This window comes from Borostomias antarcticus, assembly GCF_949987555.1.
Source record: "Borostomias antarcticus genome assembly, chromosome: 19".
NCBI classification, from domain to species: Eukaryota; Metazoa; Chordata; class Actinopteri; order Stomiiformes; family Stomiidae; genus Borostomias; species Borostomias antarcticus.
This window is the reverse complement of record NC_140252.1, coordinates 19420099-19444025: the sequence shown is the minus strand read 5'-3', so window position 1 is coordinate 19444025 and position 23927 is coordinate 19420099. Positions and strand designations below refer to the sequence as shown.

Genomic DNA, 23927 nt, shown 5'->3' with positions numbered 1-23927 from the left:
TCCCCACTCAAAACACCCGCTGATGTTTCTCATACGAGATTAACAACTCCAGCCTACTTCCGGGTTCAATTCTAGGCTGAATATATTTTATTATTTTTTATATTTACTTTTTTCTGATACATTGTTAATACAGCAATAAAATTCAGATTTATAATGTGTATTTTTTCTACCGTATAGATGTTCTAATGTTTGTTAAAATAAATTGTGCTGTATTTGTATTGCTATTTTATTAATAAGAAAATAAAAAATATTTATACAGTGTTTGGGCGGTTTTCATTATTATTATTTATTTATTTATTTATTTTGGGGGGGGGTTATGTCACCAACATATACAAGTAAGAAGACAAATATATCATTGTGATCCTGTTTAGGGCGGTCGTGGTAGTGATCACCACATACATTTATTCTTTCTCATCATACCCTTTTTACCATGGTTTGGTATATTTGAATAGATTATGCTGCTTGCACAAATGTCTTATTTTCTCCCGGATAGGATGTTATGGTTATCTGCATAATATATGTATACCGTGATAAGATAGGATGTAGGACCGTAACCCTACTAGTTATAAACTCAGAGCTGAATGTGACAGGTGTTCAAGTCAGAGCTGGATGGATTGAATGGAATAAGTAGATGAGGGTCAATTTAATACATTGCTAAACAACAGATTGTAAATTGCCAGATTTGGGAGCCTTATAATATCTAGTTGTGTACCTAGGAATGGGAATGAGGAATTGATTGGTGCTGATCAAATGAGATTGTGTAAGGACAAGCGATAGAAAGATTTCCACTGTACCAATGTACCTGTACTTCTTACACATGGCGAAATAAACTTAGAATATAATTTTATCTGAATGTGACAGGTGTCACAGCTGTCACAGACAAGTCCCAGCTGTGTCACTGCGAGCATCTTGTTTTTGCTATGTTCTTGGCTCATCCTCGCCGCGCATGCGCAGTACGGCCCTCCATCTTCCCATCCCAGAGACCCAGGAGAACCAGAGACAGTTGATGGGGGTAAAAACGTTAGGCTTTTTATTTTTATTTTTTAAAGAGACAGAGGTTCAACAGTAGCTTGTTAAAAATCCCACTTTATTACCACTCGCAACAATCACGGGAATGTTTAGGTACTGGAAGTAATACGAGAGTGACGATTGTCCTAAACTTTAGATGGATTTAGCACAGAACAAGATTCAAGACTCTCCTCTGGCTCGGTTAGCACAGATAGCTGCTAACGTTAGCTTAGCTTAGCTTAGCTTAGCTTAGCTTAGCTTAGCATAGCTAGGCTAGGCATAGCTAGGCTAGGCTAGGCTAGGCTAGGCTAGCTCCCAATGCTAGCCCTGTTATGTGTCTCTGCCTCGGCCTCGACTGGATGACTAAACCCTCAAGCAGCCAACCACTTATCCTATTAACGGTTCTGCACATAAAGTCGGGATATAATCTTATTTTTTATTTTTATTTAGGGTGGAATTAAAGTTGAAGGTAACGTTATATGCATGTCCAGTGTATTTGAGCCAGCTAGTTAGCATATATAGCTAGCTAGCTAGCTAAGTTATGCTATTTCTCTAGATTGTACTACTTGGCTAAGTAGCATATTCATCTGGGAAAGAGGTTTAGCAGTGATGTCTGGCTAGTTTCATATCACCAGCTAGTCAGAGAGAAATCTTAAACAACAAACCCAAAAGGACCCGACTAGCAGCTAGTTTAACAATGACTGCTACCCGAGAGAAAGTCCCGTTAGAGTCATTAGCTTCTTGGCCTAGGCTAGTAGCTGGTTAGCTGAGGCTAACAGTTAGCATGATGTATAGCTTGTTAATAGCTAGCTGGCTGTCATGTTTTGGTTAGGCTAGACTAGCTAGACTGCTAACCAGGTGAAGCACCAGCTGGTGACATGTTAGGCTGATGTTGGCAATTCGCAAAGATGTCAAAAGACATTGTTAGCCTACATTGAAATACAACTTGGGAGGTAAACAGCCAGCTTTAGGCTGTGTGGGTAGCTTGTAATAATATCCCCAGCTGCCAGAGGACACGTTGGAACTTAGGATCAGTTATCTGGGGTGGATAATATTGCATTTCTAATTATCATGGGTGAACATTTGGCTCTTGTATTCACTATAGTAGTGCAGACTGTCACATCTGCATTGGGAAGCAGTACATCATTTGAAACAAATAGTTTTTTTTCCTATACTGGTAGGGAACTGTCAAATGTACACCCCCAGAAGTGTTGTGCAGTGGTCTTATCTACTGTAAGATGACACTTCTAAATCAGTTCATTGAGCAAATTAAGTGCTTGAATTAAAGCACCAATAGTTGTCTCAGTATTTCTACACTACTTGGTTTCTCTGCATCCTCTCCAGATGTGCCATCTCTTACTCGGCCACAGCTTCTGTTTGATCGCCACCCTTTGGTGAAAGGATTCCACACGGTTTTGTGTTATTTTTACTAATTTTTTTTTAATGGAAAATACCCTGTAACTGTTGTTACAATAGTGACTTTTGAGTATGTTGCTATGCGGCTGTAGTCTGTTTAATCTATGAGTCCATACAGTGGTCAGTCACTTCAGTTTTCCCCTCAAAAACGCATGAACTGGCATGATTTTCCACATGGCACGATTTATCATATAATTCAATCACCGTTTTAGGCTGTGGTCAGCGTTATTGTGGGTGACCGACTGGCCATTATACCTGGAGACACCAGATAAATCTGTCGTCTTCGTCTCTCCCAGCCATTCAGAGAGCCAGGGCCAGTTATGAGTCAGCACCGAGCCAGAGATTAGCCTGTGTGACAGTGACACTGCAGCCTATCTCACAGTCACGGGTGCTGCTGCATCGTGGCTTTGATAGCCAGAGAGCCCTGGGGTCCTCTTGAGGCTGTAGTTCTGCAGGGGATTGATCAATCGCTCTGACTCCTAGTGCGCCACTGTAGGGCTGTATTTCACAGCTCGGGGCAATTCAACTTGCACGACCAAAAACACAGTATCTTACCTCTACACCTCTTTGACTGTCATGTAAATTGTTGCTCTTATTATTACGCTTTGATGGCATCGGTGTCTCTCAGTGCTTTGTGTGTGCACAGGTTTACATGTCTCATGAATGCCTCCCTTTCTCTGTCACTCAGGGACCATGGGAGTACCAATAGGACCCTAACCCACTACACTAAGATGCCATCTATGTTAGGGTGTGGAGCCATACAGGGAGAACGACGTCTGTCTTCAAATTGATGCCGACACAAGGAGAGACTACCTGGATGGTGATCTCTCAAACACACGAGGAGAGACTACCTGGATGGTGATCTCTCAAACACACGAGGAGAGACTACCTGGATGGTGATCTCTCAAACACACGAGGAGAGACTACCTGGATGGTGATCTCTCAAACACACAAGGAGAGACTACCTGGATGGTGATCTCTCAAACACACGAGGAGAGACTACCTGGATGGTGATCTCTCAAACGGAAAGACGTACCCGACGAACAGTGTCCGGCCCCTAAAGGGATTTTGTTTTTCGCGAGCGTGTCCTGATCTCTCATCGTCACCTATGTTGCTCCAGAGTCGTCCTCAATCGGATTCGGTGTCTCTGGCTCTCGACTGGACGATCCCAGTTATGGAATTTAGTAATGGGACAACTATGAAGGACCTCTAAGGCTAGGATCTCCAGTGAGCTTTGCCTCACCCCCGACCCAGCCCACACCCACGGCCCACCCGCCGTCCAACTTTGATAGTAAAGTTGCAGCACACAAGCCCCCATTGGACGAAAAAAAACAAAAAAGATGACATGTATTGCGAAGACTCTGGTTGACGTGTGATACCCCCCCGCCCCCCGCCCGAGGTGTTGAGTGTAAAGCCAGAGCGATGAATGGAGGTAAGGAGTGTGAGGGAGGGGTGGCGGACGGACAGACGGCCCCCGTCCAGGTGCCCATGGGCTGGCAGCGCAGGGTGGATCCCAGCGGCGTCCACTACATCAGGTAAGAGGCTGACTCAACTAGGCGTGTCGCGATTTACCGACATATCGTGATGGTCATGATATTTAAATGAAAATTCCAATATCATGTAAATAATCCAGCTATGATATCATTTAATGACAACATTTTAAAATGAAATAATGTAAAAAGAAAAAAATTATGTACTTTTTAAAATTAATGTTTAAATTGTTTGTAATCAGTTTTTGTTGTTTTGAAGAGAAAACAACCATTGGAGAAAACGTTAAAGATGCATTTTTAAGTGATTATTTTATTCTTTTTAACGATTGCTATAGATATTGCGACAATATCGCTATTGTGATGTTTTTTGCCATGATAATCGTATTGTGAACATTCGATATCGCCGTGACCACCCTAATCTCAGCGCCTTTTTAAATAATGACATCTCAAACCAGCACCAGACCTCAGCATCTTTCTTTTTTTGTAACGCATCTATCCCATGTTTTTGGGGGGTTGGATCCTTCTACAGCCCTAGTGGATCTGTGCTGTCGAGCCTGGATCAGGTGAAGACCTACCTGCTCACAGATGGGACCTGCAAGTGTGGTCTGGAGTGCCCGCTGACCCTTCCAAAGGTAGGACCCTTTGTCTTTTACACTCTGGTGTTGTTCATGGACGTATGATGTACGCTACGCTACCTAGAATGGACTCTGAATGCATAAACGAGGCCTAGAGACAAACAATCATTTAAGTCCAATCTACATTTATAGTTGTTACTGTTTTTTAATCTCGGTATCTTCTGACTTTTACATCAAAAGAGGGTTAAATGCAATGCGTTCCATAGAAGACGTTGTATGCTTGTAAGTGACGTATATCATTCACACAAAATATTACTAGGATGGTATGAACATCTGTTACAGATCAAGCTCTCGCCCTAAAATCCAAACAGACATGGTTATTCATCTATAGGCTAAAGCCTCAGAGATTGACTCTGAGCACGAGAACACGTTTTATTACACAGGTGAATCCATCCACAGTGTGCATCATGCTATGTACAGACTGACACCTCGTTGGTGTTGCCAAAAGACCTCATCTTGATTGAAGTCTACATCATTAAGCCTACACAGTATTCCCATGAAGCTTTGATCTTGTCTTGAGAGGAGAGGGTGGTGTGACGTTCACTACATTGACTTCCATCCATCTCTCTTGCTCTGTCTTTCTCTCTGTCTCTCTTTCTGTCTCTTTCTCTTTGTCTTTCTTTCTCGCTCTGTCTTTCTCTCTTGCTGTCTTTCTCTCTTTCTCTGTCTCTTTCTGTCTCTCTGTCTCTCTTTCTGTCTCTTTCTCTTTGTCTTTCTCTCTCACTCTGTCTTTCTCTCTTGCTCTGTCTTTCTCTCTTTCTCTGTCTCTCTTTCTGTCTCTGTCTCTCTGTCTTTCTCGCTCTCTTTCTCTGTCTCTCTCTTTCTCTGTCTCCTTCTCTGTCTTCCTCTCTCTGTCTCTCTCTTTCTCTCTCTGCCTCCCTCTCTCCTCAGGTGTTTAACTTTGATCCAGGGGCTGCCGTCAAGCAGAGGACAGCGGATGACGTGAGGACGGACGAAGACGTCACCAAACTCTGCATCCACAAGAGGAAGCTGCTAGCCGTGGCGACGCTACACAAGAGTATGGAGACGCACCCGTCTCTAGCTCTGACAAGCCCTGGGGGAGGTACGCTACACAAGAGTATTGAGACACACCCATCTCTAGCTCTGACCAGCCCTGGGGGAGGTACGAAGACATGTCCAACAAGTCCTTGCATAAATAGCCTCCTCACTCTGATTTGTTTGGTGAAGGGAAGGAGGGTTGTCAATTAAGCCATAACGTGAGGGGGATGCACAGCCCTGTCAATAACCACGATAAAGCTCCACCTCGAGTGTGTTCTTGCTTTTATACAACAGCACTGCACTGTCGTTCATTTTATTGGGTTAGTACTACTCGCTAAATCGCGTTGCTTTCAGCCTTCGCAATCCAAAATAGTTCTCCATTGTTTACCGTTGCTATAGGCAACTTACCGCCAGGGCCACAATGTAAACAGAGCAAGCTAGCTAGCTAGCGGCTAATATAAACTTCATAAAAGTTTGTCCCAATGTGTCTGTCTGTCCCCTTTCAACAACCACAAAAAAGAACCTTTACAGTTATAGGCCCGAGACACGTCGCTAGAAACACATCGCCAGCAAAACCACTCGTTTCCTATGGTAGGGTGTGTGGTATGGTTCCTATGGTAGAGTGTGTGGTATGGTTCCTATGGTAGGTGTGTGGTATGGTTCCTATGGTAGGGTGTGTGGTATGGTTCCTATGGTAGGGTGTGTGGTATGGTTCCTATGGTAGAGTGTGTGGTATGGTTCCTATGGTAGAGTGTGTGGTATGGTTCCTATGGTAGGTGTGTGGTATGGTTCCTATGGTAGGGTGTGTGGTATGGTTCCTATGGTAGGGTGTGTGGTATGGTTCCTATGGTAGAGTGTGGGGTATGGTTCCTATGGTAGGTGTGTGGTATGGTTCCTATGGTAGGTGTGTGGTATGGTTCCTATGGTAGGTGTGTGGTATGGTTCCTATGGTAGGTGTGTGGTATGGTTCCTAGGGTAGGTTTGTGGTATGGTTCCTATGGTAGGTGTGTGGTATGGTTCCTGTGGTAGGTGTGTGGTATGGTTCCTATGGTAGGTGTGTGGTATGGTTCCTGTGGTAGGTGTGTGGTATGGTTCCTATGGTAGAGTGTGTGGTATGGTTCCTATGGTAGGGTGTGTGGTATGGTTCCTATGGTAGAGTGTGTGGTATGGTTCCTATGGTAGAGTGTGTGGTATGGTTCCTATGGTAGGTGTGTGGTATGGTTCCTATGGTAGAGTGTGGGGTATGGTTCCTATGGTAGGTGTGTGGTATGGTTCCTATGGTAGAGTGTGTGGTATGGTTCCTATGGTAGGTGTGTGGTATGGTTCCTATGGTAGAGTGTGTGGTATGGTTCCTATGGTAGTGTGTGTGGTATGGTTCCTATGGTAGAGTGTGTGGTATGGTTCCTATAGTAGAGTGTGGTATGGCTCCTATGGTAGAGTGTGGGGTATGGTTCCTATGGTAGAGTGTGTGGTATGGTTCCTATGGTAGAGTGTGTGGTATGGTTCCTATGGTAGAGTGTGTGGTATGGTTCCTATGGTAGGTCTGTGGTATGGTTCCTATGGTAGGGTGTGGTATGGTTCCTATGGTAGGTCTGTGGTATGGTTCCTATGGTAGGTGTGTGGTATGGTTCCTATGGTAGGTGTGTGGTATGGTTCCTATGGTAGAGTGTGGTATGGTTCCTATGGTAGAGTGTGTGGTATGGTTCCTATGGTAGGTGTGTGGTATGGTTCCTATGGTAGGTGTGTGGTATGGTTCCTATGGTAGAGTGTGGTATGGTTCCTATGGTAGAGTGTGTGGTATGGTTCCTATGGTAGGGTGTGTGGTATGGTTCCTATGGTAGGTGTGTGGTATGGCTCCTATGGTAGAGTGTGGTATGGTTCCAATGGTAGGGTGTGTGGTATGGTTCCTATGGTAGAGTGTGGTATGGTTCCTATGGTAGAGTGTGTGGTATGGTTCCTATGGTAGGTGTGTGGTATGGTTCCTATGGCAGGTGTGTGGTATGGTTCCTATGGTAGAGTGTGGTATGGTTCCTATGGTAGAGTGTGTGGTATGGTTCCTATGGTAGGGTGTGTGGTATGGTTCCTATGGTAGGTGTGTGGTATGGCTCCTATGGCAGTGTGTGTGGTATGGTTCCTATGGTAGAGTGTGTGGTATGGTTCCTATGGTAGGTGTGTGGTATGGTTCCTATGGTAGGGTGTGTGGTATGGTTCCTATGGTAGGTGTGTGGTATGGTTCCTATGGTAGGTGTGTGGTATGGTTCCTATGGTAGAGTGTGTGGTATGGTTCCTATGGTAGGTGTGTGGTATGGTTCCTATGGTAGAGTGTGTGGTATGGTTCCTATGGTAGGTGTGTGGTATGGTTCCTATGGTAGGGTGTGTGGTATGGTTCCTATGGTAGGTGTGTGGTATGGTTCCTATGGTAGGTGTGTGGTATGGTTCCTATGGTAGAGTGTGTGGTATGGTTCCTATGGTAGGTGTGTGGTATGGTTCCTATGGTAGGTGTGTGGTATGGTTCCTATGGTATGTGTGTGGTATGGTTCCTATGGTAGAGTGTGTGGTATGGTTCCTATGGTAGGTGTGGGGTATGGTTCCTATGGTAGGTGTGTGGTGTGGTTCTTATGGTAGAGTGTGTGGTATGGTTCCTATGGTAGGGTGTGTGGTATGGTTCCTATGGTACAGTGTGGTATGGTTCCTATGGTAGAGTGTGGGGTATGGTTCCTATGGTAGATTATGTGGTATGGTTCCTATGGTAGAGTGTGTGGTATGGTTCCTATGGTAGAGTGTGGTATGGTTCCTATGGTAGGTGTGTGGTATGGTTCCTATGGTAGAGTGTTTGGTATGGTTCCTATGGTAGAGTGTGTGGTATGGTTCCTAGGGTACGGTGTGGGGTATGGTTCCTATGGTAGAGTGTGTGGTATGGTTCCTATGGTAGAGTGTGTGGTATGGTTCCTATGGTAGGTGTGTGGTATGGTTCCTATGGTAGAGTGTTTGGTATGGTTCCTATGGTAGGTGTGGGGTATGGTTCCTATGGTAGGTGTGGGGTATGGTTCCTATGGTAGGTGTGTGGTATGGTTCCTATGGTAGAGTGTTTGGTATGGTTCCTATGGTAGAGTGTGTGGTATGGTTCCTAGGGTACGGTGTGGGGTATGGTTCCTATGGTAGAGTGTGTGGTATGGTTCCTATGGTAGGTGTGTGGTATGGTTCCTATGGTAGGTGTGTGGTATGGCTCCTATGGTAGGTGTGTGGTATGGTTCCTATGGTAGAGTGTTTGGTATGGTTCCTATGGTAGGTGTGTGGTATGGCTCCTATGGTAGAGTGTGTGGTATGGTTCCTATGGTAGAGTGTGTGGTATGGTTCCTATGGTAGAGTGTGTGGTATGGTTCCTATGGTAGAGTGTGGTATAGTTCCTATGGTAGAGTGTGGGGTATGGTTCCTATGGTAGAGTGTGTGGTATGGTTCCTATGGTAGAGTGTGTGGTATGGTTCCTATGGTAGAGTGTGTGGTATGGTTCCTATGGTAGAGTGTGTGGTATGGTTCCTATGGTAGAGTGTGTGGTATGGTTCCTATGGTAGAGTGTGTGGTATGGTTCCTATGGTAGGTGTGTGGTATGGTTCCTATGGTAGAGTGTGTGGTATGGTTCCTATGGTAGGTGTGTGGTATGCTTCCTATGGTAGGTGTGTGGTATGGTTCCTATGGTAGAGTGTGTGGTATGGTTCCTATGGTAGAGTGTGTGGTATGGTTCCTATGGTAGAGTGTGTGGTATGGTTCCTATGGTAGGTGTGTGGTATGGTTCCTATGGTAGAGTGTGTGGTATGGTTCCTATGGTAGAGTGTGTGGTATGGTTCCTATGGTAGAGTGTGTGGTATGGTTCCTATGGTAGGTGTGTGGTATGCTTCCTATGGTAGGTGTGTGGTATGGTTCCTATGGTAGAGTGTGTGGTATGGTTCCTATGGTAGAGTGTGTGGTATGGTTCCTATGGTAGAGTGTGGGGTATGGCTCCTATGGTAGGTGTGGTATGGTTCCTATGGTAGGTGTGGTATGGTTCCTATGGTACAGTGTGGTATGGTTCCTATGGTAGAGTGTGGGGTATGGTTCCTATGGTAGGGTGTGTGGTATGGTTCCTATGGTAGAGTGTGTGGTATGGTTCCTATGGTAGAGTGTGGGGTATGGTTCCTATGGTAGAGTGTGTGGTATGGTTCCTATGGTAGGTGTGTGGTATGGTTCCTATGGTAGAGTGTGTGGTATGGTTCCTATGGTAGGTGTGTGGTATGGTTCCTATGGTAGGTGTGTGGTATGGTTCCTATGGTAGGTGTGTGGTATGGTTCCTATGGTAGGTGTGTGGTATGCTTCCTATGGTAGGTGTGTGGTATGGTTCCTATGGTAGAGTGTGGGGTATGGTTCCTATGGTAGAGTGTGGGGTATGGTTCCTATGGTAGGTGTGTGGTATGGTTCCTATGGTAGAGTGTGTGGTATGGTTCCTATGGTAGGGTGTGTGGTATGGTTCCTATGGTAGGTGTGGGGTATGGTTCCTATGGTAGAGTGTGGGGTATGGTTCCTATGGTAGGTGTGGTATGGTTCCTATGGTAGGTGTGGTATGGTTCCTATGGTAGGTGTGGTATGGTTCCTATGGTAGGTGTGGTATGGCTCCTATGGTAGGTGTGGTATGGTTCCTATGGTAGGTGTGGTATGGTTCCTATGGTAGGTGTGGTATGGCTCCTATGGTAGGTGTGGTATGGTTCCTATGGTAGGTGTGTGGTATGGTTCCTATGGTAGAGTGTGGGGTATGGTTCCTATGGTAGAGTGTGTGGTATGGTTCCTATGGTACATTGTGGGGTATGGTTCCTATGGTAGAGTGTGGGGTATGGTTCCTATGGTAGGTGTGTGGTATGGTTCCTATGGTAGAGTGTGGGGTATGGCTCCTATGGTACATTGTGGGGTATGGTTCCTATGGTACGGTTTGTTGTGTGACTGTTAATGTTACTTTATTGAGTTTTCAGGCCAGAAAGTAACCATGTAGATTACCATTATGTGGTCAGTTTAACCAAATAACACCGGTGTTATAGAGTTTGGCTAACGATCCTAGCTAGCGCCACAGACCACAGACGCAGCACGCTGTTGCGCCCGAGAAGCTTTGTTTATACATTGCGTCAAAGCGGAGCGATACTTTTACTGGTTACTCGTTGGTATATTGTGGTTATTGGCACATCTCCGAAAGCCTCTCGGCCAATCGCAATGCGCGGTCGGAACTAGCTCTTGTATAATAAAAGTTTACTGCCTATTTAATGGGTAGAAGTCGTTAATCATAAACAGATGGTGTTTCTTGTTGTTGTTGTTTACATTGGATTCACTCTCATTTGCTCTCCAGGTGTGACGGCGATGGCCTCGGCGCGTTTCGCAGCACAACGAGCAATAAGGAACAAACCGTACGAGACGGCGCTGCCCAACTCCATGGTTCCCGACGGCAAGAACCCCTTCAGGATGATGATGATGGCGGCGGGACAGCATCACCACCACCATCATCATCATCATCATCATCATCAGCGGCACCACTACCCCCCGGAGCAGGAGCTCTACCCCGGATACCCCAGGCAGCAGCAGCAGAGGCTGGGCAACAGCAGCGACCCGGGTCCCAGGTCTCCGTACCGCGGCTACGGGGCCATGCTGAGCCCGCCCCCTTCCTCCTCCTCCTCCTCCGGCTCCTCCCACCTCCTCCTCTACGGGGACAGCGGCTCCCTGTCCCCCAGGACGGACCCGATAGGCAGCCCCCCCGGGCACCACAACCCCCCCTCCTCCTCCTCTTCCTCCTCCTCCTCCTGCAGCTTCCCCGGGGGCGCGGCCGCCACCAGCCCCGGCGGCCGGATGCCCCTCTCTCCGCAGGGCGTGCTCCTGCTCCACGGCTCCTCCCCCGGCACCGCCGCCGCCCAGTTGTCGTGCGCCGTCATGGCGGCGGCAGCGGCGGCGGGGAGGACTAGCACGCCCCTCTCCCCCACCGCCACCGCCAAGAGCCCGGTCATGACGAGCAAGGCCCAGGGGGGTGCGGGTTTGGCCCCGCCTCCCACGAACGTGGCGGCGTTTCACCACAAAACCCTGCCCCACCCCCACCCCGCCCCCTCGCCGGGCGCGCCCCCTCCCTGCGCTCTCCAGAGGAAGCAGACGAGCTCGGAGAAGGACCCCCTGGGTATCCTGGACCCCATCCTCAGCAAGCCCCCCCCCTCCTCCTCTTCCTCCTCCTCCTCCTCTTCCTCCAACCCCCCCGGCTACCAGCCCGGCGGCGTCCTCCACTCTCAGGTACCAGTGATGAATGTAAGCATCCCCCCCGCCGTCGTGCCCCTGCCCAGTAACCTCCCCCTGCCCACGGTCAAGCCCGGGGGCCACGTCCAGAGGACTCAGCCGCAGCAGGCCGCCGCCTCGTCCCCCTCGCTGGTCACCTCCCCGGGGCACGCGGGGGCGGGGCCAGGGCCGGTGCTGGGAGGAGGAGGAGGGGGCAGGACGGAGGCGTCGCCGTACCGCTCGCGATCCTCCTCCACCTCCTCCGACCACGGAGGCGGCGGCGGCGGCTTCGCCGTGCCCCAGGCGGCGGGGGGTGGCGGCGTGAAGGCCCCACCCCACCCCCGCTCCCCCAGGTCCGCCGTGGGCTCCCCGCGGCCCGCCATGCCCTCCAGCCCCTCCTCCACCTCCCGCCCCTCCGACGCTCTCCATCCCCACTACAAAGACGCGCCCGGCCAGCTGCTGTCCGGGATGAGCGGCGGTGGCGCCCAGCACAACCCCATGTACCCCCCTCCCCCCACCACGGGCGCCACTGGCGCCGCCGCCCCCCCCCAGACGAAGCAGGGCCACCCGGGGCTGCTGGGAATGCCCCTCAACCAGATCCTGAGTCAGCAGAACGCCGCCTCCTTCCCGGCCAGCAGCCTCCTGTCAGCGGCAGCCAAAGCACAGCTAGCAAATCAAAACAAACTGAGCGCAAACAACAACAACAACAACAATGGCAGCGGCGGTATGGGTGTTGGAGGCGGGGCCGGCGGCGGGCACCCCGGTCCTCTGGGCGGCGCCAGGAGCGCGGAAGCGGGGCACGGCACTTTAAACCCCATGCTGCCCCCCAACTCCGCCGTGCTCCTCGCCGCGCCGGAGGGGGGAGGCGTGGTCCAGAGTGGCCGGGCAGCGCTCCGAGACAAGCTCATGGCCCAGCAGAGAGACCGAGACCCGCTCCGCAAGCGCAAGCAGCCCGGCAACAGCGCCGCCGCCGCTAACCCCGACAGCGTGATCCTCAACATGCTCGGCGGAAAGCCCGGTATGATGGGCGGCGGCGGCGGTCCCAGGCCGCAACTGGCCCCGGCGGAGCAGCTGAGGAAGGTGGGCCGCCTCGGTGGCGGGCTCCCGCCCAACGCCTCCATGGCCCAGCTCCTCCAGTCCATGAGCTGCCAGAACTCCCACATGGCCGCCGGGAACCACCGCCTCCAGAGCTCCCACCCGGCCGGGCCCGGCCCGATGCACTACCCCGGGGACGGGGGCGTGGCCCACCAGGGCGCCGCCCAGCAGAGGCTCCTCCTGAGCCAGGCGGGGGAGGGGCTCCACTGCCAGAGCGCCGACCCCGGGCCCCACGGCCAGTTCCCCGGGATGATGATGACCCAGATGCAGGCCGGGCCGCTGGCGGGCTGCGGCCCTCTGTCGGGAGGCCCCCCCGACGGCTTGTCGCTGGGCCACCACCCCAACAACAACACCACCAACCCGCCCCCCCCACCCCTGTCTCACCTTGGCCAGCCGCAACACCCGCAGTCGCAGAACCACCTCCATGTCGGCGCCCTGGGACACAGCGGCCTGTTGGGCATGGCCCTGAGCGGCAACGATCGTAGCTGCGGCCAGGCCCTCTCCGAGTCGGGTGAGACACACACCCATCTATACACTGACTGGAAAATGTGTGATTTGACCTCACTTTTTTTTTGTTGTTGTTAATGAACGCTGTTTAAAACATTACTTTTAGTTTTTTGTTCATGTAGGTTAATCTAACGTTGTCTGCACACCGCCCCGACCAACACCAACGTTGGATTAGTGTGCCATGTTTGTTGGTGACTGTTGCCGTCGGTTGGATGGATTCTGCAGCTGGATTTTAAACTTCCAACATTCTAAGAGCAACTGCCAACTTTAGAATGTTGGGTGTTGGCAGTTGGTTTGCGTTGTTTGGGGCCGTGTGCAGGAACCTCAACAGTTTAGACGGTAGTAGTCATGCCCGTGAGTGCCTTTAGAGAAGGATCTTTTGCTCTAGACGTTTATCAGTGCCTTTTTTGTAGGGTGAGGATGACACTGCACATTTTGAGACTGGATCGAGGCCCGAACTTAATTGTCAGCTAGCCAGTACTGCTGCTTCTCTGGTTTGTTGGTTCTCTCGGCTCAGTAGGGGAGCAACACGTAGAAGAAGAAAAAAAACGAACACAAGCCAGATACACTGAAGAGCTTCTCTGAGCTAGTTGGTAGCTATAGTGACGGTGGGCTGTGAATAGTGCTGGCAGAGCAGACTTTTGAAGAGGGTTTTAAGCCCTACGTGTCTGTGGTTTGACATGACTGAATAGACCCCACCCCTCCCAGTGCTGAGTGTGACTATATTAGTCGGCACATATGTAGTCGGTACATCTCAGTTACCACACAGACGTTTGCAATAGAGTTGTAGACTAGACGTTCTGTGTTCTATCGAGAGTTAACGGTAAAGCTGCTCGTTCACATTGCTGCCCGGGTTTCACTCGTTCCAACCAGGCCCTGTGGGTCCACAGTCATGGAAATTCTCTTGGCGTCTGTGGTGGAATATCTTCAGTTTCCATCGTAACGCGGTCTGGAACACGTCTGGGGAGATCGGATCAGCAGGGAAGAAGAAGCTCATATCACCACCTTCTTCAAATAATGCCAAAAGTCATTTTTTGTGGATTTTTATTTTGCCTTAGTCATCTCTTCATTATGCTGGCCACCTCTGGTAAAATTGGCTACATCCTCAATTGAAAAGATCACTGTTCTTACCCCGGTAGTATAATGGCCTGTCAACCTATGCATGTATGTTGATCCATGCCCCCCTTGAGGCCATTTTGTTTTTTGAAAATATGACTCAGGCCATTATTTTAAGAAGATGACGATACTATCCTGAGTGTAACTGAGCTAGTGGCTAACACTACCCAGCCCCCAGCCCCCCCCTCCACACACACACACACACACACACACACACACACTCCTCCATCCAACCACCGGCCTTCCAGTCCCGCTGCAGTACGAGGCTCAGTTTCTAACCCCATCGCCTGGCCTGTTTAAATCACGTCCGTCCCCCGCACCCCACCAACCCCCCCACCCCCCTTCAGCTTCCAGGCCGCGGTCTGAAACGAGCCTCGGACAACAACACCGCCACCAATCATAGCGCGGTTGCCGTGGCAACCTCCCCCTTTCTCCGTCAAAACCTATATCATAGCAGGCGGACGGCCACACTGGCCGAGAACTCGGCTGCTGGTCGTAGAGGAGACCAGAGAGAGAAAGAGAGTGAGGAGAGAGAGGGGGGGGAGAGGGGTGGGGGAGGGGGGGGAGAGCATACAGCTGCCCAGTGGCCCTCCAGCCACACAGCATTGCACCAGCTGCTCCACTCACCACCAGGGCAGTCTGGCCTGCCACAGGGCCGGTCTCTCTCTCTCTCTCTCTCTCTCTCTCACTCCTCTCTCTCTCTCTCCCTCTCTCTCTCTCTCCTCTCTCTCTTTCTCTCTCTCTCTCCTCTCTCCCTCTCTCTCTCTCTCCCCCTCACACACACACACACACACAGAGCTAGGGCCTTATACGCAGTCTGGTGTTGCTATATCACCCCTTCTCTCTCTCTCTCTCTTTCTCTCTCTTGCTCTCTCTCTCTCTCTCTCCTCCTCACACACACACAGAGCCAGGACCTAATACGCAGTCTGGTGTTGCTATATCACCCCTTCTCTCTCTTCTGTATCTCCCCCTCTCTTTGTCTCTTTCTTGTGAATTTGAGAGGATAGCCCCTTGAATGTATCAGCGCCTCATTTTCGAGGGGGACCTATATACATTAATACAAAATTCTTAAAGCTTCACAAGATAACTTTTTTATAGTTCAATATTCACCTTCCTTTACTTGCTATTAATTTATGAATTGGCAAGACCCCAAAAAATTTTCGTCACATGAGACCGCATGAGACCCTGTGAATTTTTAGAATTTATTTTGGAATATAGGTGTACTGGCTAGTACACTGGCGGGAAATCTTCTGGTGGAAATGGAAGTGACTTATGCACATATCTCATGTAAAGCACCTTGAATTGCCCTGTGGCTGAAATGTGCTATACAAATAAACTTGCCTTGCCTTTCCTTACATAAAAGAAAGATCAGTTTTTACCTGCATTGAAGCCATCCTTCCAGAAAGTCCATTGAAGTGGCTACAATCTTCCAATCCAGTCTGCACCATGTGCATTTGTTATCTCCCCCCCCCCCCCCCCCCCCATCATTACAGCGAGTGAGTGGGGGATTGTGGGAAGTGTGGTTCTTAAAACGCAGTGCCGATTTTATCACGACCAGAGGGGCCGCCAAAGTGCCAAGTAAACAGCAAGACACAACATAGACTACAAATACACAGATACAGACAGCTCACCCTCTCCCATCCACACCCCTAGACCTCAGCTGTTGTCTCGATTTAGGCTGCAAACAATTAAGAGATTCATGCATGAAAGAGTGGTGAGTTCTATATAGACACCGCAAAACAAATCTACATGGAGAATCATATGCATCATTAATGGGCAGAAGATAAGTGTTGTGATAGACAATGTCAGCATAATCAATAATAGGTAGTATCAACTGAGAAATTTATTATTTTTCTAATTCTGACTTCAAATGTAAAACAATTAATTGAGTGATAAAGTGAACTCAAACAACCATGTTATTTTATTTTAATTAAATAAATAAATAAAATAGATATTTGAACAACTCAACTTTCTCAAGGAGTGACCCCTTATCAGAAATAATATGTAAACCACAGGGATATGAGAGACTGTTGCATACCAAACACCATCCCATGGGACTTTTCTTATTCAATACAAGTTTGTTATTATGAAACCATTTTAAAAATCAGACTACAAAACATTCTGGATTTGTAGAAGTTAGAAGTGGAAATAACAGTGTCATCAGCGTAAAGGTGAATGAGACATTTTTTGCATATTTGAGCGAGCCAGGTAAAAAAAGAAAAAGAAAATTAAGTGGTCCCAGGATGGAGCCTTGAGGAACACCCCTTTCAACAATTAGTCAGACTGAGAATCCTGAAACAACACACTGACGTCTATTTATTAACACTAGTTCTGATACCCGTTGGAGCAATAAGTAATTGTCCATTTAGTCTATTGTATGCACCCACCCCCCTCCCCTTAGAACCCGAGATACGGGCATTGGAATTGGTTGTGCCTCGTGCCTATGACTGCAGGACAGCACGTGGTATATTGGCTATATACCACACCCTCGCATGAGTTATTGCTTCCATATTTAGCCCACTCAACATTGCTGTGCGACAACTACAAGCCTTGAAAATAATAACAACAAAAGACACAAAGAAAAAAGCGTCCGCTCATAAGGCCGGCGGCATACAACGGCTCATTTCTACGATGTGTCTTTCCGCCCCTGACAGGAGACCCCTCGTCCCTCAGCTGCGGTGTGAGCAACCCCCAGCTGGGCGTTCTGCAGGCCCACCACCATAACCACCACCACCACCATCACAGCGGCGGACAGATGTACCCGCAGCACGGCCAGGGCCAGCAGCAGCACCTCCACCACCTCCCCAGCTTCCAGGGGGCTCAGGCCTACCCAGACCTGCCCTTCCAGGACACCGCCTCCTCCTGCCTCTACCAGAACTACCAGGTTAGACCAGAACTACCAGATTAGACCAGGACTACCAGGTTAGACCACAACTACCAGGTTAGACCAGAACTACCAGGTTAACCAGAACTACCAGGTTAGACCACAACTACCAGGTTAACCAGAACTACCAGATTAACCAGATCTACCAGGTTAACCAGAACTACCAGGTTAACCACAACTACCAGGTTAACCAGAACTACCAGGTTAGACCAGAACTACCAGGTTAGACCAGAACTACCAGGTTAACCAGAACTACCAGGTTAACCAGAACTACCAGGTTAGACCAGAACTACCAGGTTAACCAGAACTACCAGGTTAGACCAGAACTACCAGGTTAGACCAGAACTACCAGGTTAGACCAGAACTACCAGGCTAGACCAGAACTACCAGGTTAGACCAGAACTACCAGGCTAGACCAGAACTACCAGATTAGACCAGAACTACCAGATTAGACCAGAACTACCAGGTTAGACCAGAACTACCAGGTTAGACCAGAACTACCAGGTTAACCAGAACTACCAGGTTAGACCAGAACTACCAGGTTAACCAGAACTACCAGGTTAGACCACAACTACCAGGTTAACCAGAACTACCAGGTTAACCAGAACTACCAGGTTAACCAGAACTACCAGGTTAGACCAGAACTACCAGGTTAGACCACAACTACCAGGTTAACCAGAACTACCAGGTTAACCAGAACTACCAGGTTAACCAGAACTACCAGGTTAGACCAGAACTACCAGGTTAGACCAGAACTACCAGGTTAGACCAGAACTACCAGGTTAGACCAGGACTACCAGATTAGACCAGAACTACCAGGTTAACCAGAACTACCAGGTTGTATCAGAACTACCACATTAGACCAGAACTACCAGGCTAGACCAGAACTACCAGATTAGAACAGAACCACCAAGTTACTACCATGTTAATCTCAAGAGTGCACAATTCGTCCAAATTTTGATATGGGCCATTGTTCTGTATATGATCGTACATAACCTTATACTGTAACAGGGCTTAATGATGCCAAATACCAAACTAGTCCTTAAAATGTCAAAGTAATTCCCGTTATGTACTGATTTTGTGCATCTCTTTTGCAGCAGGTGTGTTTGCCTGAAAACGTCGCCCCGACGCAGATGAGCTCGCAAGCGGGGATGACATCACTCCCCGAGACGCAGGGAGGGATGCTGTCCCACCCCCAGTTCGGCGAGGGGCGGGGCGAGGGGATGCCAGGCGCCGACAGGTTACCCGGGGGCGGGGGCGCTGAGTCGGTGGACGCCATCTACAGGGCGGTGGTGGACGCCGCCAGCAAGGGCATGCACGTGGTGATCACCGCCACAGTGAGCGGCGCCACCCAAGCCGGCCCCGTCCCCACCCTCAGCGCCATGAGTGCCTTCGGCGGCGGCGGCGGTGGGGGAGGGCTGGAGGGGGGACCTGTCGGCCTCCCACACCACGCCGCCATCCAGCACGCCAGACCGCCCAGGCAGGCGAGGCCCGGCCGGCCGCAGAAGACCCCGGAGCACGGCACAGGCGGCGTCGCGGACGCGCTGGAGCCCCACGACTACTTCAGGTCGCCACCCCTGGGTGGGGGCGGGCAGTGGGATAGCGGCGGCGGCGGCGTGGGGGGGGAGGTGCATGGCGGCCTTGGCCCCTGGGGCGGCGGCAGCGGCGGCGTGGGGGAGGAGTTCCTGGAGTGCTCCACCCAGGTGAGGAGCGGCCCCTGCGCGGTTGCCCCCGCCCTGCCCCCCTCCTGCCCGCCCGAGGCCCCCCACGACCACGGGCTCCTCCCCTCAGCCTCGGACAAAGGCGGCTTCCTGGACGACGCCTTCCGCTTCGGCAACAACTGCGGCAGGACGCCCGTCAACTACAAGGAGCGTCTGGAGCAGACGGTGGAGCGATGCGCCCACATGAACAGCGGCATGGCCGGCCTCCAGTTCTCCTCGGCGGGGCGCGGCGGCGGCGGCTACGGGTTGGACGTCCTGGGCCCCCCCAGACACGAGCTAACGGGGGACGACCAGTCGCCCGGCTCCTCCACCAGCCTGGAGGGCCCGCTGCCCCCGGTGGCGAGGGAGTACGCCCACTACAACAACGGCCACTTCAACGGCCACTGCGCGCCCAGCCCCTCCGACACCAAGAGCCTGAGCAGCGAGGAGGAGCTGCGCCACCCGGACTCCCCGTCCTCCTCCTCCTCCGAGCTGCTGCAGTACCGGCCGGCGCGCGGGAGCTTCCACGTGGGGGAGCTGGTGTGGGGCGGCCAGCTCAAGGGCTTCCTGCCGTGGCCCGCCAAGCTGGCCGGGGAGGAGCAGCAGCTGCACCACCACCACGGGGCCGCGGGGGCGCTGAGGGACCAGGGGAAGGTGAGGCGTCCGCCGGGGGAGGGCGGGGGGGGAGGGGGGGGGGCGCTGCGGGACCAGGGGAAGGTGAGGCGTCCGCCGGGGGAGGGCGGGGGGGAGGGGGGGGGGCGCTGCGGGACCAGGGGAAGGTGAGGCGTCCGTGGGGGGTGGGGGTGGGGGGCGCTGAGGGACCAGGGGAAGGTGAGGCGTCCGCCGGGGGAGGGGAAGCGGGGGGGGAGGGTGGGGGAGGCGCTGCGGGACCAGGGGAAGGTGAGGCGTCCACCGGGGGGGGCTGTAGGTCACTGGGGAAATCACTTGTGATATTTGTTGTGTTGAGCTATTTAAATTGATCTTGTTTGATTTGTTTATTGCACACAGCTCAAAGTTTGTACATTTTGCCAATGCAAATAATTTGCAATAGGGATTGAATAATAATTGCAACTGTGTATATAATATATATATTATATTATCCCATACTAATATATATTAGTATGGGCTATAACTATGGGCTTGTTTCTGAAGTAATGTCGCACTTAAAATAATCCTGATGTTATATTTGCTAAGGGCAGGTGATGGCTGTTGGTTTTGATCTTGACGACGTCCCGTCTCATCTCTGTACCCCAGGTGGAGTCGGAGAAGAGGAAGACACTAACCCACGACCTGGAGGTGCTAGACAGAGCCACCAAGAGGAGCCGAAAGTGAGTGGCGCCGCCCGTTCAACAAGGACCGCTTGACGGCTTAGCGCTCCCCTGGATGATGTGATCTATGCAGAGAACCATGTCATCTTCTCATTAGAGGAAGACAGTCGGTCCCAAGCAGGTTCATTAATGACAGGCTAGTAGCAGATCGGATGGCGGGGGGGGGGGGGGCTACTAGTCCGTTAGCCATAACCCAGCGAATACGAGAACTTAGCTTAGTTGCCAGATTTTTCCCACAACGCACTGCGTTTCTCCTCCAGCCCGTACACAGCTGCCATCAGGAATTTGGCTCTGCCTGGAGTGAGGTTAATACACACTCACCTGACGCTCGCTCTCTCTGGGAGGTTAATAGCACTGACCACACACTCTCACCTGACTCATTAGCCCCTCAGCAGTGACCCCCCACCCTCCGAGATTAAAAGATGCTTCCTGTCTCCTCTCCTCCACGTCTGCTGTGTTTAATGGCTGCTGTGTTTAATTTCAGAGCTGGGAAGCTGAATAATCACTTAGAAGCTGCTTTCCACGAGGCCATGAGTGAACTGGACAAGATGTCAGGAACTGTGAGTATGGACCATCACATACCCCCATCTCTCTCTCTCTCTCTCTCTCTCTCTCTCTCTCTCTCATCTCGCTCCCCTTTGCTGTCGTCCCTACTCTCCTCTTTCACTCCTTTTCTATGCTCTTCTCTCCTCCCCTCTTCTCTCCTCTCCTCCTCTCCCCTCTCCTCCTCTCTCCTCTGGGTGCAGTAGTCTCTCCTCCTCTCTCTCTCTCCCCTCTCTTCCTCTCCTCCTCTCTCCTCTGGGTGCAGTAGTCTCCCCTCTCCTCCTCTCTCCTCTGGGTGCAGTAGTCTCCCCTCTCCTCCCCTCTCCTCCTCTCTCCTCCTCTCTCCTCTGGGTGCAGTAGTCTCTCCTCCTCTCTCTCTCTCTCCTCCTCTCTCCTCTGGGTGCAGTAGTCTCCCCTCTCCTCCCCTCTCCTCCCCTCTCTTCCTCTCCTCCTCTCTCCTCTGGGTGCAGTAGTCTCCCCTCTCCTCCTCTCCCCCTCTCCTCCTCTCTCCTCTGGGTGCAGTAGTCTCCCCTCTCCTCCCCTCTCCTCCCCTCTCTTCCTCTCCTCCTCTCTCCTCTGGGTGCAGTAGTCTCCCCTCTCCTCCTCTCCCCCTCTCCTCCTCTCTCCTCTGGGTGCAGTAGTCTCCCCTCTCCTCCCCTCTCCTCCTCTCTCCTCCTCTCTCCTCTGGGTGCAGTAGTCTCTCCTCTTCTCCCCTCTCCCCCTCTCCTCCTCTCCCCCCTGGGTGCAGCAGCCTCTCCTCTCCTCCTCTCTCCTCTGGGTGCAGTAGTCTCTCCTCCTCTCTCCTCTCTCCTCCTCTCTCCTGTAGTCTCTCCTCTCCCGCAGGCTAATCTGGGTTAAGACGTTCAGCGCTGATCAAAGGGCCGTCTCTGTGTCAGCAGGGAGACGCCAGTCAGGGGATTACACAAACACGCCGCCATGGCGCCCGCGCCCCCACCCTCCGCCATCCTACCCGCCCAGATCTCTATCTGAGAGGGGGCGTGGCCGATCCCGTGTGAACGCGCAGACGGATATAGCGCTATCACAGCGCGATGATAACATTTACTGCAGGCGAAGCGGATCTAAGACGAACCAGTTTTGAATTGTCTGCGTGCTGCTTATACACTCATATCTCGATGGCGCCTGAAGATGCGCTTGTTATCTAACGTCGACCTCATAGCAGTGTTTAAGGGTGGCTGTGGCTCGAGGGGTCATCTGATGACCGCAGGGTCGCCGGTTCGAATCCCGGCTCCTCCTCCTGTCCGTATGTTGAAGACGGTGTCCTTGAGCCGAGACACCAAACCCCAAATTGCTCCCAGTGAGGAGGTTAGCGCCTTGCATGGCAGCTGGTCCGCCATTGGTGTGTGAATGTGTGTGAATGGATGAACGAGAGGCCATTCGCTTTATTCAGTTCAGCTGCCTTATTGGTCAGTCTGACGTAATTGGTGGTGTAAACTATCGGGGTTACAAACTCATCATTACCAGACGCTGATTGTTTTTCACTGCCGTTGTTTTCGCGTTTGGAAATACATGGATGTGAATGCAGCTGACGGCTAACTATGGCTCATTCACCTCCATGTGTTTACAAACACGAAAACTATGGCAGTGAAAAACAATCAGAGTCTGGTAATGATGAGTTTGTAACCCCGATAGTGTATTCAGCCTGTTAATTTGACTATTTTGCTTCTTGAAGTGGTGTTTTTATTGTGAACTTTTAACATTGAAGTCAACAAGCTCTTCTGCATCCGCACCTCCAATTACATCAGACTGACCAATATGGCAGCTGAAGTGAATAAGGTGAATTGTAAGGTGCTTTGTCCGTTAAGGTGGAAAGGTGGTTAAGTGCGGTCCGTTGACCGTCTGTGTTCTGTCGGCAGGTTCATCAGTTGCCGTCGAGAGACCGACAGGCGAAGCTTCCCAAGCCCAAGAGAAGAAAGATCTCCAGATAACCCCGGACGCCCCTACGGGAACAGTGCTCAGCCGTGGAACAATGTTCGTGACGCCTTGTGACCTTTGAACCCCACCAGGTGCTACAATACGGACCGTGGTGCACTTTGTTCGTTCCACGATCCCCCCTGACTGACTTTGAAGGTGCTGGAAAAGCCAATCACAGATTTTACAGTTTTAAAACTGTAAACTACAGTTGCAATTTGTCTACGGCTCGCTGAATAACTATTTTTTGTTAGAATAAGATATTAAAACAAAATGACAAAAAAAAAAATCTTACATTTAAGAAAAATAGACAGTCCAAATATTTCTGATACATTTTCAATATGTATATAGATAATACTGAAATTTCATGATATTAAGAAACGTATGTAAATATTGTACAATTACGTCATGTACAAGCGTACTTAATGCACATTTTATCTTTTATTGTACAAAACAAAGCAAAACGTCTTGGTTTTTATTCAGTGCAGTCAGTATGACTGTATGCATAGGATAACGGAAAAAGAAACAGCCTAAAGCTTTTATATGATCAGAATTAGGCCTGCTGTGTTTGTACCAAACAGCAGGTAAACAGGCATGAACATGTAACCCAACCTCTTGATAATGACAGACAGACACTTTTCACCAGTGAGTGTTCGTTTATGTGTCCGAACAGAATGGACTTGACCAGCTGAACGTTTTTCTGTGCTTCTAACTCAGAACGGGAGAATCGCAGGCTAACGTCATTTGAGTCGAGGACCATTCAGCTGTCGTTGCAATATTATTTGATCATGACGGTCGTCCTGGTTATTGATTATTTTTCAGTTATTGTCTGGCCACAGTCTTGCCATGCCCTCCGATGGTAGCATAACCAACCTTCAGTACTACGTAGTGTGAGACCTAAGCCTAGATTATGGAAGAAAAACACTAACTGCCTATGTTTTCAGAAACGGTGAAAGGATTTCTCACAGTTCGGGGGCCTTATGTTATGTTTCATTTGTTTTGTTTTT

General features: G+C 50.6%; 1 protein-coding gene across 1 annotated transcript; it reads left to right on the top strand.

Moving 5' to 3' along the window:
* Positions 1-3846: 3846 nt before the first annotated feature.
* On the top strand, positions 3847-23103 carry mbd5 (methyl-CpG binding domain protein 5; the record flags this gene model as incomplete). Its single annotated transcript, XM_084454069.1, has 10 exons — positions 3847-3959; positions 4444-4546; positions 5441-5672; positions 10914-11238; positions 11293-13424; positions 17191-17420; positions 18518-19774; positions 20375-20448; positions 20933-21008; positions 22875-23103. 10 exons carry the CDS (start codon positions 3847-3849, stop codon positions 22935-22937), a joined length of 4605 nt encoding a protein of 1534 aa, XP_084310195.1. The 3' UTR covers positions 22938-23103.
* Between the last annotated feature and the right edge of the window lie 824 nt (positions 23104-23927).